The sequence below is a fragment of the Phoenix dactylifera genome, chromosome 12, assembly GCF_051530095.1.
Source record: "Phoenix dactylifera cultivar Ajwa chromosome 12, Ajwa_hap1_PhDact_Kaust_v1.1, whole genome shotgun sequence".
Taxonomy (NCBI): Eukaryota; Viridiplantae; Streptophyta; class Magnoliopsida; order Arecales; family Arecaceae; genus Phoenix; species Phoenix dactylifera.
Genome location: NC_143201.1, coordinates 14,551,955 through 14,571,221, shown reverse-complemented (window position 1 = coordinate 14,571,221; position 19,267 = coordinate 14,551,955). Strand labels below are relative to the sequence as shown.

Genomic DNA, 19,267 nt, shown 5'->3' with positions numbered 1-19,267 from the left:
ACTCGAGCTGGCCCTAGTTTTCTTCCATTTGGCTAATTTACAGCCCCACTTGGAGAGGTTAAAATTGGAGAGGTTCATAGTTGATCTATAATCTCAACCTTTCAGTTAAGGAGGCTCGAAATTAACAAGTATCCATCTACATAAAAGTTATAAGTCTGGAAACAGCAAAGAAATACAAGGACCCTCTAGGCTTACAAAGGACAGAAGACAAGCCAAATATTGGGTTAAACTGCCTTTCAACCTAATTTCACGATCGTTCTCCCAGATCAGAAAATATGTAGGGCAAATTTCTACATATGTGGATGCTTATAGACTGCATATAACATTTTAGGACTACCTAATTCATGTACATGAAGTCCTCAAAACATTTTATTTTTATTTTTAAACATTAAAACTGCTGTATATTATGACCGATAGTTTGTATCGTAAAGTTGAATTTCTCATGTTAATTGCATTGGTAGGTTTGGAGCTCCATTCCTCTCTCAAATTATTCTATTTTACCACTCTTCATCTCCCTCACTCTATTAATTATATATAAATAAATAAAGATAGAGACAGATGAGCTACATGGTTTGGCTGTGGACAAGCAATTATTTGCCCATAGATGTGAATTGTGATTGATGCCTACAAGATTGTGAACCAAAAGAGCATTTGTCATTTATCTGTTACCTAGTCTATAGGCTAATGTAGAAACTAATCTGGACATGCATTTGTGGCCAAAAACTTTTTCATTTGCAGTTTCGTGTTTTCTAGTCTTTAATGCGAATCATGTACCTTTACAAGAGCTTCATCTAGTCTTTAGCGCAAAAACAAGAAAAAAAAACATACTTTTCAAATAATTTGTGCAGTCTTAAGCTTTCAGTATATGCTCATAGTCTGAACTTTCATCCAAATCTATAAAACCAAAACCAAAAGATTTGTACTTTACTCAGAAGCAATCTTAGTCAGATCTCTTTATGGAGTTGCAGTGTAAATCAATGTCGGCGGAATCGGATCGGGCACAGTACTGGTTGTCCGGCGGGATGAGTCAGTATGGGCCCATTCCATGCTAGGCCCGTACCAACAGTAGAGGAGGCGAGGGAGAGAGAAAAAGAGAGAGAGAAGGGGGAGAAAGGGAGGGAGGCCGACAGAGGCCGTCGGAGGGCCGTCGAAGGCCGACGACCCAGGCAAGAGGTGGAGAAAACCTCTACAGCCGAAAAACAGGGCGGGTCCTTTGTTTCGTTCAACAGGGGTCCGCAAGGTCCGCCGTACCGGTACCGTCGACATCAAGGTCCGCCGTACCGGTCCGGATCGGCGTACCGGTGGCCGGCCGGACCGGTACGGTACCGGTCCGGACCGGTACGGTACCGGTCCGGACCACTTTCTTTTCCATCAAAAAAAAAAAAAAACCACAGCGAGGCACTGTGGTTCTCCCCCCCCCAAAAAAAAAACACCGTACCGGTGCGAACCGGCCGGTTCGCACTGGTACGAGGCCGGTACCAAGCGGTACCGGCCGGTACGGTCTCCGTACCGGCCGGTTCACAGAAGAAAACCGGAAATACCGGTTTTCATCTGTGTCCGGTACCGGTCAGGGACCGGACCGGTACGTACCGGCCCGTACCGGCCGGTACGGACCGGTACGGCATTCCTTGGTCGACATACTGGTGGCCGGCCGGACCGGTACGGTACCGGTTCGGTCCGATACGTACCAGCCGGTATCGGTACCGTATCAGCCGGAAAATATCGGTTTTTTAGTGGTTCCGGTACCGGTCTAGGACCGGACTGGTACGTACCGGCCCGTACCGGCCGGTATGGCATTCCATGGGGGTCCGGCCTTTTTTAATTTTGCGATTTTTAAGTGAAGTCGGCAAGTCCGGCCCTTTTTTTATTTTATGATTTTTAAATGAAGTCGGAAAATCGCTTGTCGACTTCACTTAGAAATCGCAAAATAAAAAAAATGGTTGGACCCTTGTTGTGAGAACCCGTGCGGGCGTGTGTTTAGTCCCACATCGGTTATTCGCTCGGTAGATCTTGGGTACTTATACAGGATCAAGGAACCCAAATAATACCTTTCGGCTAGCCATTTTGGGTGAGGTCCTGGGTTGTTACAAATGGTATCAGAGCGGACCTGGCCCATAACCTATGTGGACTAGGGGACACTGCAGCACGGATCCATTGGGGCTAACCATGAGCCGATCGTGGTGTTTGTGATTAGATTTGAATGGATTTGAATCCTTAGCCTGACGAGGACGTCGGGGCTTGAACGGAGGGAGTATGTGAGGATCCGTGCGGGCGTGTGTTTAGTCCCACATTGGTTGTTCGCTGGGTAGATCTTGAGTACTTATACAGGATCTAGGAACCCAAATAATACCTTCCGGCTAGCCATTTTGGGTGAGCTCCTGTGTTATTACAAATGGTATCAGAGCGGATCCGGCTTATAACCTATGTGGACTAGGGGACACTGCAGTACGGATCCATTGGGGCTGACCACGGGCCAATCGTGGTATTTGTGATTAGATTTGAATAGATTTGAACCCTTAACCTGACGAGGACGTCAGGACTTGAACCGGAGGAGTATGTGAGGATCCGTGCGGGCGTGTGTTTAGTCCCACGTCGGTTATTCGCTGGGTAGATCTTGGGTCCTTATACAGGATCAAGGAACCTAAATAATAACTTCCGGCTAGCCATTTTGGGTGAGATCCTGGGTTGTTACACTTGTTGTGGACGAAATAGGGAACCTGCCCTGTTTTCCGACCGCGGAGCCCGGAGGAGCATCCTTCACGCAACTCGCCGGCCTTCGTCAGCCCTCTGCTGTCCCTCCGCCAGCCAGCCTACACCTCTCTCTCTCTCTTCCTTTCTCTGCCTCTCCCTCCCTCCCCCGCTCGCTCTGTTTTTCTCTCTTTCCTTCTTCCCCTCCGGCAACAAATTTCATTTTCGTTGCTAGAACCGTGCCAGTCAGATGCCGGGACGGCTCGGAATGGCTGAAACTGCCCAATTCGGGGCAGTTCCGCCGACCCTAGACTGTAAATTGTTATGGAACCATATTCACTGCTGATATGGGTTAACTATGCTGATAGTTAGTCATTTCTTCATTTATGGAAGTTTTTAAGCATTTTCTCTAATCTAAACATGGGTTCTGCAAGTTTTAATAAGATTAGAAAGCATTGCAACATTATGCTTCCAAGAAATGAGAAAAATTAGAGTTCTTAACACAAGGATGGTTATCCTAAAACTCATATCTTGCAAGCATTTAGTTTGTGTTATATTAGATTTCCTTCAAATTTATATTTTCTTCCTTTAACGTCAATTTTTTTAATATATATATCTGACTTTATCAACGCAACTAGTGAAATGATACATCAAGTGGTTCAAGAAATATTGTATTATCCGAATGATGCCTAATTATCTTCATGATTTGGTTTATTTTTTTATAATCTTTATTTTTTCTTGATTTTGATTGATTACTTTATTCGAGAAAAACTTTTGAAACTAAATCCAAGATCATAAACCATTGAAACTGTCATATGAAAACATGGCCCAGCTAAAATCCCAACCTAGACCAATTTTTCAAACTCACTCTACCGACCAGTCTTCACACATGCACATGATTTGTGCATCTCTTATGAGTAGGACCTCCTGTAGTTGTTATTACAAGTCACATTATTGTATTTGTTTTCATTTGCTTTAGTTGGTCTACATTGTAATTTTAGTCCTGCCATATCCTTTGTGGCTAAACATTTCTGCTTTGGGAGCCATAAGCACTCTTCTAGCCTTGTTACCTTTGTCTCCAATGGCCTCTCAATTTATTTTCTCCTCCTCCTACTATTTTCTCAGAAGACCAACTTATGTTCATTTGGATTTTGAAATTTATTTCTAGACTGTAAAAAGTCGGATTCGAGACTGATCCATGCTGTATCCGCTTCCAAACTCGATAGGTAAAATAGAATTCGGATTCAGAATTGGGATAAATCAAAAGGAGTAAGCTCTGAACTTGCATCCAAATTTGATTAGCTATTGCGTTCGACTTCATATTCAAGCTTTTTCGAGTTTTAATTTAGCGCATGGTTTATGAAAGAATTATGATATGGAAAGTGAATGATTGGTTTTAAGAACAATCCAATCTCTTTTGAAACATATTTAAATGTTTATTTATGTTCAATTTGATTGAAACATAATCAAACCTAAATGTGGTTTGAGATTTTGGAACTAAAATAGCAACAAGCGAGAGAGTATGCATGAGAAAAGGTGTAAATCCAAATATGAATAAAAGAAACTAAAACAAATCCTTTAGTCAATCTTCTTTATATTTTCGTATTTACATATAGTACATATATACTTTGTTTTCCAGTATTTAGGTTATTGGGTTTTTGGATTTATACAGAGCTACATTCGAGTTCGATCTGATAAGAAATTGGATCCTATATGTAGAATCCGAATTTGATCTTATAAGGTTATGAAAAACTTAATTTGGATCTATACCTGATTATTATAAAATAATTGGGTCAAGTTATCAAGTTTTCAGGTATCATTTCCACCCTTATCTATGGCCTTATAGCCCATTGCCTTAATTAGTAGTCACTCTCTTTTAGTAATGAACTTAATTGATGTGTCTTTTCTGCAGAGTGGCATATACAGAAGGTGTTAGATTGAGAGAAATCCCTCAAAAAGCATTCTCACTTTTCCAAAGATTTTGTTACCATTATAATATATATAGGAGACACTTGCCCATCCAAGAATCGTTTTGAAGAATCTAAGAGTGAAAAAGGATTAAGAGTCATGTTTGGACCACTAAAGTCCAACTGGATAGTGTAAAGTATTCATGGGCCTAAATATAAATAATATGAGAAATATCCAGTGGGCCTCCTCTCATTCAGAGGCTTTTTCTTGATACTCAGATATAGGCTAAAGATTGTTTTGGTTTTAACATTAAGCAGACTTGTTAAGGTCCACTAACAGGTTGGCCGAGAAAAAATTATTGCATCCACGAAGTAAAACTTCACTGTTTGCATCAAACCGGGTAAACTCAAATCTTTTAAAGGGGTCGACCTGTAGATTTCTGTTTCTTATTTTTATCTTGCTCAAGAAATCTGAATCCATGTGCCTCTGCATCAGCATATGGCCAGGAGACTGATTTATTAACATATGTCGTATCTGGTCAAGAAAACCAAACCAATTATTCTGTTGCTCCCTATCATTGGATTGTTTTATATAATAACATTGTTGTCTTCTTGAGGATTGGACGATTTGTTTGGTATGGTGCATGACCACAACGTAAACTTATTTCCAAGGTTCTAAAGACAGCAGCAGTGTGCAAGCATCCGAGGTACCACATCAGCATTTAGGTGATATATATGTGCCTAGGTGACTGCTTAAGTGGAAGAGGAGGTAGAGTAGGTGGAGAAGAGAAGAGTGGTGGGGGAGGAGGATGTGGAAGAATAGGGTGACATTGTAGGCAGATATGGGTAAGGCATAGCACCTGACACCCATATCTCTGCCCAGGCTGCATATATGGGCTGCCTAGGCCGATGCAGGTGCCTGGGCAATCATTCTGTGGTCCAATCATTGTTAGAGTCACTAGGGCTTACTGCAGGGTGATGTGACCACATCCACTGCCTTCCTGGATGGGTCTATTCCTGAAACCTGCTCAATGGATCATCAAGTTTAGACAACTTCCCACACAACTTAAAAATGGTACGAATTCTGTTTTTATGTGTTAACTGTAAAATGCCTCCTTACTAATCATTGCGGAAAGAAAGGTTTTTCTTTAAAAAAGAAATCATAGATGTTAGGACTTTGAAAGGATAGGTTTGCTGCAACAGTAAAATTGTTCCATTATGATCTGGGTGTCACAGGCTTGAAATATAGAAACATTTTCTCTGCATGCAAGGTTGGAGACTCATGCATTGGGATACTTTTTTTTCTTTTTTTAGATGGTGGGACTTTGATTCATCTTATAGGTTCAATGGAATAATAATTTTTATTTCAGTATTTTCAGTTGTTATGTCATTTGATTTTGTTGATAGGATGTTGACTCAATTAATTTGTGGCCAAATCCTGAAACTGTTTCTCTAGTGTGGATCTGAAAGTAGGATAGGTTAAGAGTGCTGCAGTAATATGGATTCAACTGAGAGTGTTGTTTATGGATGCAGTTTAATAAATCAGAACTGTCTTAAGATCCAATCATATGCCATTACCTATGCTAAGTCCTAGGCCCAATCTTCAATTAGGTAGCTAACACTTGGGTAGTACCAGGCATATCCTTATTGTAGAAAAGGTAATGTGAGACGAAAGAGTTACCTTTTTAACTTAGTGATCTAAATTGATCAATATCTAGCTCTTAATATATGTCTCGCAGCCAAACTTAAAACTTTTGTGATTGGTTGAATTGGATCTAGATCCCAATCTCAGTACTGTTATATCTGGTAGATCATATCAGACCTTCACAATACTTGATGGAAGGTTTGGTTCTCTCCCGGTTGACTATTTTCTTGAACTTTTAAAATATAGTAATTGGTTTAATAGGATCAGAAACTTTGAGCCCATATTGTATATAATGCAAAAATTATATGCCCATGTTTCAGATATCCTCTGAACTCTTATAGGAAGACAATAGTAGAAATTTTCGTGTATCTGGAAATTTGTATTCTTTATATACATATATGAACATGTAGTAATGTACATGTGGAGAGATGAATTACTAAAGAAAAGACATACAATTCTTTTCAAGGTAAAACTACCATTTTTTGACTAATGTAGTAACTATTAACTATTAGTAACTATTTATAGACTATCAGTTGTAATGGGCTTACTGTGCTATCTGCTTGCCTCCTTTGTACCCTATGCATACTGATGAACAAGAATTATTTTTAAATGCTAATTGTTTCTTTTTTGCTTCCAGGACCTTTGTGATCAGAACTCACTTTAGCTGTTCAAAGACAATGAAATGGACAGCAGTCTCCTCATGCGGTTTGTGTATATAATAATTCTTAGTTCCCCCTTGTAATCTTGGTTTTTGTCAGCTATTGATTATGATTTTTAGGAGAACAAGCGCCAATGCGTCAAATAAGGAATCTATTTGGTGTACTGTGATACATTACTTAAGCATTTTGTTTTGTGACATCCATTAGAGCTTCTTTTCTTCCTCATACCCACTTTATTCTCTCCCTTCAGTGATCAGAAATGAAAGACTTTATTGTGAATATGGAATCGTCACAATTCCTCGAATCTTCATTTTTTTTCTTTCGCTTCCATTTGGGTGAGCCCATCAGATCTGTATTTGATGTTCGTTGCCTGATCTTAAACACACCCATTTTGTTTCTAAAAATTGATGTGATTAGGAGTTGAAACCCTGATATTTAGCTCATTCTTACTAGGTGTTAAGGGGAGTTCTCCTATTTATTATTTAGTCAAATTTGTAGGTATTTATTAGATATAAGTGCATCATGGCATGTATTATATTACGATCTAGGACCACCTAAAAGGGCTAGCCAAAAACTATTATTATGTTTTTTGGCCGTGTATAAGGATCCAAGATCTATATAGTGCATATATATTGTGAGACTAGACAAATGCCTTGTATAAGCTTTTACACTTCCATTTAAATTTGGGCATTCTTGTTGGACCAAGGGTTCAAAAATCCTATAAAAATCTATTCATAGACACCATGATTAGCAGGTTTCACTTCCAAAAGGAACAATGCTATAGAATCCTCTAGTGCATATAGGTTATAGGCCGGGTAAGTCATGGATGGGATCTATTTTAATACCATTTGTAATGAATCGAGACCTCAAAAAAGATTAGTTAGAATATGTTACTTGGGTTATGTAGCTCTATAAGAATCCAAAATCTTCTCAATGCATATCAATCGTGGAGCTAATAACATGCTTGCATAGGTTCTCATATTTCATGGCATCCTACTGCTGGGAACCCTAGAGGCCGCATGCGTATATTTTTAAAATTTTAAAGCGGAAACATGAATTAAACTATTTAATTCCTATGCATGCTAGAGATCATATCTCTATAACAAAAATAGATTTAGGATTTTAAACATTTATCCTAAACAAGTAAGTATGCATGATTCTATGTCTAACGTGTAATCATGCAGAATTTCAGCAACCTAGTTGGTTTCTAATCCTAACTTCTAATGAGATCAGATCTCATATCTTTTTGCTTTGAGGACTTTGATGATGCCTTGATCACCTTCTGTAGCCGCACACGCGTCCGACCTCTATAGATAGTCCATGCGAAGCTCTAGGATGATCCACAACTGCAGGAGTGCTAGCTCGCGCAGAGATGCTGCAGTGGCTGAACTTTTCTCTTTCGAAGCACTCAACTTTTGATTCTTCTTCGAGAGGATGAAGGAGGGAGATGAAGGAAAAGATGGTGAAGAGAGGAAGCAGCAAGTTTTAGAATTTTTCAGAGTTCCTAGGTTTCTCAAAAACTCAATCTTCTAAACCCTAGGCATGGGGGTCTTTATATAGCCAAAAGATCCCTCCATGCCTCACTTATTTTAGCCAACTTGTTTGGCTGATTAAAATCCCAAAAAATTCTGGTGAACCGGCATCTAAGAAGGGAAGATCGTGCCTCTTTTTTGGGCGTTTTGAATCCCTAAAAATCAGGGATTCATGCGCCCAAATTTCACCTGCACGCAAGCCTTCTTCATGCGCCATGCATTCCCTACAAATTAGGGATTTGATTTCAAATTTTTTAGGAAGATTTGAGGCGCCAAATTCATAGGAAAACCAGCCCCTCGCCTCCTCTTTCCTCATGCCAAAAATTGGCCAAAAATAAAGAGGGAGGCGCCATGAATTTAAGGGATAAGTCAAGGTGTTAATTTCCTTCTCTATAAAGGAAAACTAGGGTCCTAAAATTTAGGGATTCTTCTCCTTCTCAATTTTGAATTTTTGGACTCATAATCCTTATCAAATAAGGACTACTAATTAACTTGGGTCATGCCCAATCCAATTGGGTCAAGTTCCATCAACTGGGTCAAGCCCAATCTACTTAGATCGAACCCAATCCAATTAGGTCAAATCTTGATGTAGCCCAAATTGAGTCTTATTTAATTTGGCTCAACCTAAGCCCAATCATTCAATCAAATTGAGTTAATTAGCAATCTAATTGCTAATTAATCCTTCAATAATTCAATAATTATTTTACTGCAACTTTTGCTTAGGATAATTTGTCAATCGAATTGACCGATGTACCCTTGGACGATTCTTAATCGTCGATCAACCATTTGATCCACTTAGAAACTTCTATGCGTGTGACCCCATAGGTTCGAACCTAAGCCGGTAGCACAAGAACGACTTTCTGTACTAATCGAAATGACCATCTAGCAATGGTACTCGACGTCCAGATAGGCCGAATGATTGCAAAGCAACATTCAAGAACTCTTGAACTATGGTTACCGTATAATTAATCTTTATAACACCAAATGCCTAGGATGACTTCAGAGTTCTATCAACTTTTTAATCAGTGCATCGAAAATGTGTTTCAACTTTACAAGTCCTGCGACTCCTCACAAAAATTACCTTGGCCAAGGTTTTGCTAAATTGAACATAAGGGCATTATCTTCTATCACCAGGAGGGGTCAATTTCATTTTGACTCACGCACCGACTTCGTAGGTACTTGATTGCACCCAGTAGCCTTCCATCACTGAATTAGAAATTCAGATAGTCCGGTACCAAAGTACAGTGAGTTGCTTGCAAGTCACCGTGGTGATCTCAGGTTTGAGGGATACTTATACCCATATCAACTTGGAACATCTCTTGACAGCAGAGCGTTCCGGAACTGGTCACGTTCAATGAAATGTACTCTTACACTTAATCTGTATGGCATATCAGTATCTCTACACTCTTTAGTTAAGAGGACAACTAACGATATGGCACACAACAACCTATTCTCAATAATGCTATTGTTCTACTAATAGCATATCATTTGGTTGTGAACAAGTTTAAGGACTCATAGACAAATCCTCCTTTATCTTTTTAAAAGAGTTCTAAGAACTTCATCACACTACAAGAGTTCAAGAAAATGTACAAAATATATGTGATGAATAATGCCAAATAATCTTTTATTAATTCATTAATTCATATACAATTCAATCATCAACAAGCTGACGATTGATTTTTAGGACATAATTCCTAACACCTACTTCTAGGAGTATTTGGCTTTTGGGATCCCAATGTTATTCTTACTTATGGTCATAAACAAGGGCTTTGTTTTCCCAAGTATTTTCAGTTCCTCGTTTTGTACATTCAATTTGATATGCTTATAATGTGTGTACTGGTGAGTTTTATTGGCATGGCAATTAGCTTAGCTCATGTTAGAACTCCATGACCTTTAATAACATACTTTAAGTCTTGATTTATTTTCAGCAGTCACACCATAATGAGCATACACCTAGGCAAGTCGGTGAAGAGAATTACAGGCTAGCACTGGTCCTTCAATTGATAAATGGATCAGGGATAGATGATAAATAGGAGCCATTGTAAGGATTGGTGGATCCAGTTTTCTTTGCTCTTTGATTGAATAAAATTGCGCACAGGACTATGAATTTGTTTTAAAGATATATTATCTATCTAACAATATGATTAAGCAATTTGATTAAAGCTCTCTGCACCAATATAGAGAAGGTCAAAAGAAAAAGGTCCAAAGGAGGTATTGCTGGGAGTTCCGATCCATCCTATTACGGTTCTTGTGCGTCACAATATCAGACTTTTGTTAGATCTTGAACTTGTAGTTTCCTGTTACGCTTGGTTGGACAATTTAGCTGTAGTCATAAATGTGTTCTGATCCATCCTATTAGAGTTCTTGTACAAGATAATATCAGAATTTTGTTAGATCTTGAACGGTTGAGGGATTAGTAGCTTAGGAGTTTTCTGTTACGCTTGTTTGGGCAATTGAGTCGTAGCCATGAACCCAAGGCAAGTGGAAAATTGCCATGCTTATCCGAGGATGGAAATTGTTTAAAGCTGGAATTATAGGAGCTAAACTTACTCTAGCTCAGAGTACACAAGTGTTTGCACCATTGATGGTTTAGCCATATATCATGCTGAGCACTTGGCTTGTTTTCTGAAGCTGGCTTAGGTAAGCAAACATAGAACAGCACCATTTGGAGTAGCTAGATTTGTAGGTTTACCAGTTACAAGTGAATTTAGCCAAGCACTTATCTGTAAGAATCCAAGTAACACAACTATTCTCAACTATTAGATGAAGGATGCATAGTGGGTCCGACAGGGTATTTTGTAGTGGATAAAAAACAAAGATGGAACCTACTAGGAGATATTGAGGCTGCAAAAACACGACTCTGAGAATTACTATTCTTAGCTACTTCAGTCTATGTGCTTATCTAGAACTTTGCCTAGCTCTTAGTCTAGCAACCACATGTCAAGAGGATGCTCTACAAAAAAGCTGTCTTACAAGTCTTCTCTCTCTCTCTCTCTCATTCTTTATCTTCTAAAAAAGGAAAACCTAACCTACGCCTCTGTGTGTGTGTGTGTGTGTGTGTGTGTGTAGATACAAATATCCAAACCCCATGGATGCCAATCCTTTTATAGATGACGGGAGGCCTTACGGTTTCCTCGTGAGGACACCTTAAAGAGTCCTAATCAGACTGATACCAGAGGAGATAAGGATGAGGAGATGACACCTTTATCTTTGCTACCTCCTAGAAGTCTTAGTTAGACTCTAACTTCAGAGAACCAAGGGTGTTGGACACTAGAGGCCACCCTCCTCTAGAAGCACGTACCCCTTATGGGCATGCACTTTCTAGTAGGTGCAAATTAGGAAGGGGTACCATCCTCCCAACTTAGTTGACTAGCCCCCACTTGGATCTCATCCAAGTGGACCTAAGTTAGCCCGTCCAGTCTTACTTGACCCAACCTAGTACAATCCCTATATCTAGACTGCTTCTCTAGCCCAATCTCTTCATCTGAATATTTCTTAATCCAATCAATGAGAGAGTAATCAACTAGAGTCTTATTCCAATTAGCCTTAAGACGGATGGCACATGCTAGATGTGTGTAACTAGAATAGGTAAACTCAAGTTTCTGCTTAGCAAAGACTACCTCCTTTAAGTCTTCTTAGTTACAAATAGGGGTGCAAATGGGTCGAGTCGATTCGGGTCGGGTCTTGACATAACATATACCATACGTACTATGTATGGATAAGAGATAGACACAATCTCTTAACAATTTTTTCTGTTAAATATACAATTTTGTGTTAAATATGCAAATAGGTTTAGAGCATATCCTACTTTCAATATTAGATACATAGAAGTTGGATGCCATTGTCTTTGAAATATTCAATTATCTTCAAACATAGGTTCCAATTTCAAGCATACTAGGCCAAAATATAAAATACTTATTTCAAAAATAAATACGATCTCTACTATTCTAAATAAAAAATGGTGGAGCAATGGCTAATATTTTCTTTTCATTCTTCATCATAGCAAGGTGTACGATGCATTTCAAAAGTTATATATATATATATATATATAGTTACAATTAGTGTAACAACAAAACCATGAATACCAATAGTGAATCAAATGAATTTGTATTGATAAAAGATGTTTGCAACTATAATACAGAACTAAGAACGTCGCTATAATGCTGTACCCTATAGATTTTAAAAGTAATATATATATATATATATATATATATATATATATATATATATATATTTGGAACTCTACAAGGGGAAAAAGGAAACTAAAGAACAACATAACTAGAATGAATAGCTAGAATGAAATAATATGAATTTGTATATTAAAGAAAATTTTTATAATTTTAAGTACAAACCTTCGAAGCACCTCACATGACTGTGCTGATAATGGCTAATTCCTAGATCTTATGTATGCTTTGTTTTTATTTCTTGGCTCCATCAGATGAGCTTTTGAGTATGGCCTAAGTGCTCCAATTTGAACACTATGGGGAGTCATGTAATGGTATTCTTTGCTTCTGATTTTCCTCCTGGAAGTTCCCCTACCTGAATGATCTACTGAACCAGGCAATGTGCCACCCAGCACTCTTTTGGCTCCAACAATTGAAGAATCAAATGATAAATCCATCATGCTGAAGGATTCGGTGCTTTCATGCAACACGTCCCTTGGGAATCCGATTGCTGCATCGAGATGGGGTGGTGGAAACCTCTTGTATCTGCTTATGATGCTTGAACCGGTCATCAGTCTCCGTCGCTGGAAATAAGAACCAGAGATGAAGATGAGACAAAAATAGAAAACCAAATTAACACGAGGGAGAAAGATCAAGGTGCAATACGATTAGTGCTGATAGCTAACATGATTATGCCAGCGACAATCACAAGATATGCCAACATGATTACAATTTCTAGTGCATTTCAAATTTGACTTGATTCATGCCAGCTACAATCACAAGATATGCCAACATGAATCAAGTCTGCTATCAAGTGCTGGGATGTGAAATAGACTCAAGACATGATTGCTAAACAAAAACATTTTCGAACGAATAAGCCTTCTCTCAAATGAGGTTGGTTCTACAGATCCTCATGGTCCATTTTTTTTAGGGCTGCAATACCTATTGCTTTGAGACATTTTTCTCACATCTTAGGTGTTCATTCTTTTGCTTAACGCACTGACACAGATCGAAGTCACTCTTACCACAATGTGCGCAAGTTTTGACTGCACAAGCACGTTCAGTAAAGTCATTTACAATCATTTTACTGCCAACAACATATTTACATCTTTTATGTTCTCAATTTTAGCTCTAATCACATCTCCCTAAGAAAATTTTAGTTTTTCCTTGATTGCAGCTTTCAATCTGATGCTCCAAATATTTATTCCAAGTCAACACACAGCAGAGAAAGATACTACAACTTAGGTGCCCAGTTAACCTAGTAGAGCATGTCCTTAGCACAAGTTTTCTCCCATCTTCAGATGGCATTAGTAGCAACAGTTGCCATCATAGACTATGCGGACCACCTTAGCAGACTGACAAACATCTGTTCTCCTTGTTGATTTACAAATGGTTGTCTTTGTGATGTTTCTTTAAAATTGGTTCTTAAATTTGGAGAATTTTGAAAGGCAACATTGCAATTTTATAGGACATGCGTTACAATAAATTGAAGAGTTGATTACTGGAGCATTTCATACTTACAGCCAGTTTCACGTATGGGTCAGCATTTGCTTCTGGAGCTTGCAGTGATCCACAGCCAAGATGTCCAAATTGGACTCTTTTTGTGGCTTCACAATTTTCTTTCCCATTAATCCTCCTATGCCTATAGATTTAGATAAAGATATGAATTTGACTTTGGAATGGGAACTACTGAAACAAATTTTATGTAGAATAGAACAAATACTCACCTTCTAGCTTTAGCTACCCTCAAATTCCTATCAATTTCTTTGGTCGGAGTATACTGAGGTAAGCTTGATGGCTCGCAGGCATAAGGCTCTGTGGTGAAAAACTGCAATCAAACAGCACTTGACCAATTAGAAAGGTCTTGATACTTTTCTTGTCTAGAAATTAAACAATTTGTGCATTTATACAAATTTTTCATCCTCTTATAAGTTTGGGATCCAAATCAGGAACTAGTATAAAAGGAAGCAATGGAAGGGTCAATTTATTGTTTTGCTGGTATTTGTTTCAGAACTCCAATTTTTCATTTTGTTTATAACTTGGGTGGCACTCTAAACATATTTATATCTAGAGGTTGCGTATCATAAGCATAAATTTGACCTCTTTTTAATGAATTATAATCGAGTCTTAGCTGGGGCACATTGATTCCATCTTGTTTGGCAAGTAAATAGTTACACGAGCAATGTGAACAATATTTTTCTTTTTTTTTCTTTAAATTTTCCTTTCTTACAGACAAATTGATGAACTCCTTATTATGTTTTCTGCTTTAATGAACTTGAATCAAATTGCATGATTTTCTCCATATAGGACAGAAAGAAATATGTCTACCCTTCATGATCTTTAGCTCTTAATACACGCTTGTAGAGGACCTCGAGTGATATATATAATTATTTTAACAAAGATGTATCACTTAACAAAAAGCAACTCTGCAGGGGGTGTGATTGTATGTAGGTACTCACTTCGCTGTTAAGAGCAGCAGTGGCTGTCCCACGCTCAGCAGGGTCAACTGCCAGGAATGTCTCAATGAGAGACAGTGAAGAAGGTGAAAGGTTTGCAAATGTTTCTGCGATACAACGCTTATATGGTCCAAAAGTAGGCTTTTGCGGTAACTTTGATTTCTTCCAATAATCCTCTGATGGGGATCCGCATAACTTAAAAATTCTGTGCAACTGTTCCACCTAAATGAGCATTAAAAAGGATTTGAACATCACTGAATTAGAACAAGATAGATTGGAACTTCCAAGAAACAGAACATAATAAACTATCCTAAAACTCCATGCAGAAGGTTCAAAGGATGGAAGACTTCTCGATCAATTGGAAAATATGAAGGCTGTCCAAGCTTTACTAGTTAGTCCACCAGAGGCAACAGAGATGTCATGAAGCAAGTTGTAATAGAATACAATGCAACATGGCATCTGATGTTAGAGAGAGCTGTGACCATGTATTATGCTATTGTTCTTATGAGCATGAAACTGAAATACCTCTGTCCTTCCTGGAAGTATTGGCTTCCCGGTAAGCAGCTCTGCCAAAATGCAACCCACACTCCAGAGGTCAACGCCAACACCATAATGAGTAGCACCTAGCAGGAGTTCGGGAGGACGATACCATAGAGTGACGACGTTACTAGTCATGGGCTGCATGTGATCAGGATCGTAGGAAGTAGCTAGTCCAAAATCAGCTATCTTAAGAATTCCTTCTTTACTAAGAAGCAGATTTGAACCCTTTATATCACGATGCAAGACACCTTGGCTGTGGCAGTGCTCAAGCCCAGAAAGTAATTGTTTCATATAGTATTTGACCTGTCACACAAGGAGAAGTACAAAGAAGGATCTTAAATGAAGAAAAAAGTCGACAAACAAGAGGTTTGGCACTGCAGATACCAAAATGAGTAAAGGATAAAGGAAAAGAAAAAGGCTGAACTTGTTTATGTTGATGCATGTGGTTTGCATACTACATTTAACTGTAGGAGGATTAAACAAGGCTACAATTTTCAGTGTTAAAATTACAAACATCAAAGGACTGCATTTATTGACTGAAGGCCTTTCTACTCAAAAGGAAAAACATTTATGACTGAAGAAGCATCTGAAATCTAGACCTATGAGGTATATCTTCACTATTGATATCTATGGATCAAGAATCCTAATAGGAGAAAGCAGTAAAATCGTGTGTGCGGTAATCAAATGGTTTACTGCTCTTGCTCTGTTCAGGAGAGGGAGCATGGAAAAGTTACTGACCAAAAACCTTGGGAGACTATTTTCTTTTACCTGTCACTGGACATAACAAATGAAGATGTCTCATTCAGTTGAAAATGTATAATAGGTTAGCAATCTTAGCAGATAAATTCAACTTACAAGTCTGAAACGATATATTGTCTATAACTTACGGTCTATTATAGCGGACTGACTGGTTGAAACGGCTATGCTCTTTGACTTCTTTCGATTAAAAGAATCAAAATCAATTCACAACTTTATATGGGTCAATAGGTTCAGACAATGACACAACATGTGCAGTTCCATTATAGATATGTCCAACATCAGGTCTAAATATCAGTCAAGACCTTCATACTCTATAGAACATTGTCAAGTAAGTTATTTTTACCATAAAAGTTGCGGATCAACTTGGGAGTTGGGGTGGCAGTGGGAACTCTCTGAGATTAAAATTGATCACAATCCTATGTTGCAAAGTATCAAAAAATAAAGCAAGCAGAAAAAAATAATATGAAATAAAATAGAATAAAATAAAATATGTTCAAATTTTTCTTCTATGCATGGCATGAGAATATCCTCTTCTTTCATATTATGAAATATTCAATACCTATATATATATATATATATATCAGATCACCAAAAATGTGTTACTGTTGGTAAACGCTAATTATTTTCGTCTTATAGTTTATTTTCACATAACAACATTATCCAATTTTCGAATATCATCAAATTTTATGCCAGTGTTCCAATTCATTTATTCTTATATATATATATATATATATATATATATATATATATATATATATATATATATATATATATATATATATATATATATATATATATATATATATATATATATATATATATATATTTAATATCAACTCATCAATTTTTTCCCCAAGAAAAAGAGAAGTAAACTGTGGCTGAATCAAGACATGTCTGACAACAAAGGACTCTACAAACATCCCAATAATAGAAATCAAACATTCACAGACGAAGCAAAGCGAAACACAACACTCCTCATCCAATAGAACTGTTTCTCAAGACCCGATTAATCAGAAGAAGAAGAAGAAGAAGAAGAAGAAGAAACACCACATAAAACCCAGATTCTTTTTTCTTCTATCTTTTTTACTTAGATATCATGAAATGAAACCATGTTAGTTCTCATAAAACTCTTTTTCACTTTTCCCCCGGAGTGAGAGAGAGAGAGAGAGAGAGAGAGAGAGAGAGAGAGAGAGAGAGAGAGAGAGACCTGGGCCTCGGAGAATTGGACACCAGGGGAGGCGGCCAGGACAGCGAGGTCGTGGTCAAGGTACTCCAAGATGAGGTAGAGGGAAGGGGAGTCGGCGATCCGGGAGGTGGCGACGCCCTCAAGGCGGACGACGTTAGGATGGTTGAGGCGGCGGAGCAGCGATATCTCCCTCGCCATGAACCTCACACCCTCCTCCGCCTCCTTCCCATTCACCCTCTCCACCCTTACCTTCTTCATCGCCACCACCCGCCCCGTCTCCAAATCCCTCGCCTTGTACACGTTGCTGTACGTCCCCGACCCGATCTAAACCCACAAACATCCAAGTTTTAGCCTTACATCCCCAATCGAAAACCCCATCCCAGTCGAATCAATAAGAAATCGAGGGTATCCGGCGCTCACCTTCTCGAGCTTCTGGAAGGAGGTGGCGCGGCGGGGGAGCCAGCCGCGGAGGGCGTCGCCGGCGACGGCGGAGAGCCAGAGCGGCCACCCGGAGGGATCGGTGGGGGCGGAGAGGAGAAGGCCGCGCCGGAGCTGCGACGTCGGCGCGGAAACGCGGAAGCGGTTGTCATCGTCGTCACCGGCGGCAGCGCCCGCGGAGGCGGAGAGAGCTCCGCCGGGGTCGAAGCCGTCCAAGACCGTGAGCTTACCGAGGAGGCATCCCATTCCTCATGTGGTTCGGGAGCGGCCGGCGGTGACCGAATCGCCGGCGAGCGGTAGCGGCGTGAGAGAGGGGGGGGGGGGGGGGGGGGGGGGGGCGGAAGAAGAAGAAGCGGGAAGCCGGGAAGGGGGGAGAGAGCGAATGGGTAGCCGTTGCACTACTCAGCTCTCTCGCCCTGAGTTTAAAAGGGGGCAAACACACTCTTGCTCCTCTATTTATTTACGAAACTGCCGCTGCGGTTCTTCCGGTGGAAAAAACGCGCTGACGTGCCCAACATGTTTATAAGGGCATTTTCGTAGATTTTCGAACATAGAGGGTTTGTTACGGATCGTGGATGCGGGTTGCGGCATGAGGCATCATAATGCTTGATGGAATACAATCGGCTTAAGACAGGGGTTGTATCTTTCCCTCGGAGGACGGACTCACCTTCCTTTGTGAGAATCCACCGTTAAATCATGCAATGGACGCTTGGAGATCTACGCATGCAGTTGAATAAACGCGGTTGGATTGCTTTGAGATATGAGCGTGGTGCGATCCAACGGTCGGCATCGTGAAAAACAATGAATCAGTCTTTCGTGCGAAAGATGCAACCCGAACCCCATAGGTTTATTTGGTTTGAAATTCTTTGCGTGTGATTGGTGCGTTGCTCGTTGCCCGTAGCCGGGTTGGATAGGACTTTTGCATCATCTAGAAGATGAATCTGACCGGGCTACCGATCCAAGCTTTTATTGGTAGAACATGGTACATGGTAGAAAGGACAAGAACATGGCAAGCCACATAGTTTAAAGATCTACTTGCAATTAAAGTTGGGTGTTATGGGCAATTAAGGTACGGTACTCGCTTTGCCGAGTATGTGATATACAAAACCATGGATTTTTTGTTCATTAGAACAAAACACAATTGGGGCACATGGTCTACAAAAATTATGTAATTATTTACCAACAACAGTCGAGATTCTAAATCCATCTATGGAAGGATAATTTAATTTTAAAAAATCTAGTTATGAAAAAGTATCTAGCTAGTAAAAAGAAAAAAAAATCTAATCATATAAGC

At 39.3% G+C, this 19,267-nt stretch overlaps 2 protein-coding genes across 14 annotated transcripts in view; one reads left to right on the top strand and one right to left on the bottom strand.

The window, feature by feature from the left end:
* The window catches only part of LOC103715317 (uncharacterized protein At2g33490-like), a 39,392-nt gene extending 32,294 nt beyond the window's left edge, over positions 1–7,098 (top strand). For all 10 annotated transcript variants that reach the window (XM_088708517.2, XM_088708515.2, XM_026807775.4 and 7 more), the window contains one exon: positions 6,878–7,098. In XM_088708517.2, coding sequence (XP_088564643.2) covers positions 6,878–6,904 — 27 coding nt within the window. In that variant the 3' untranslated portion in view covers positions 6,905–7,098. The remainder of the gene's footprint in view (positions 1–6,877) is intronic.
* LOC103715318 (putative serine/threonine-protein kinase At1g54610) overlaps positions 1–18,397 on the bottom strand; it is a 34,164-nt gene extending 15,767 nt beyond the window's left edge. The window contains exons 1-7 of one of the 4 annotated variants that reach the window (XM_088708520.2): positions 17,956–18,397; positions 17,557–17,859; positions 15,576–15,893; positions 15,054–15,272; positions 14,322–14,422; positions 14,116–14,236; positions 12,784–13,178 (exon numbers count right to left, since the gene is read on the bottom strand). In XM_088708520.2, coding sequence (XP_088564646.2) covers positions 12,819–13,178; positions 14,116–14,236; positions 14,322–14,422; positions 15,054–15,272; positions 15,576–15,893; positions 17,557–17,859; positions 17,956–18,219 — 1,686 coding nt within the window. In that variant the 5' untranslated portion in view covers positions 18,220–18,397 and the 3' untranslated portion in view covers positions 12,784–12,818. Of the gene's footprint in view, positions 1–12,728; positions 13,179–14,115; positions 14,237–14,321; positions 14,423–15,053; positions 15,273–15,575; positions 15,894–17,556; positions 17,860–17,955 lie in introns of those variants that run through there. The other 3 variants (XM_008802902.6, XM_088708522.2, XM_088708521.2) reach the window with 3 other exon arrangements.
* Positions 18,398–19,267: the final 870 nt, after the last annotated feature.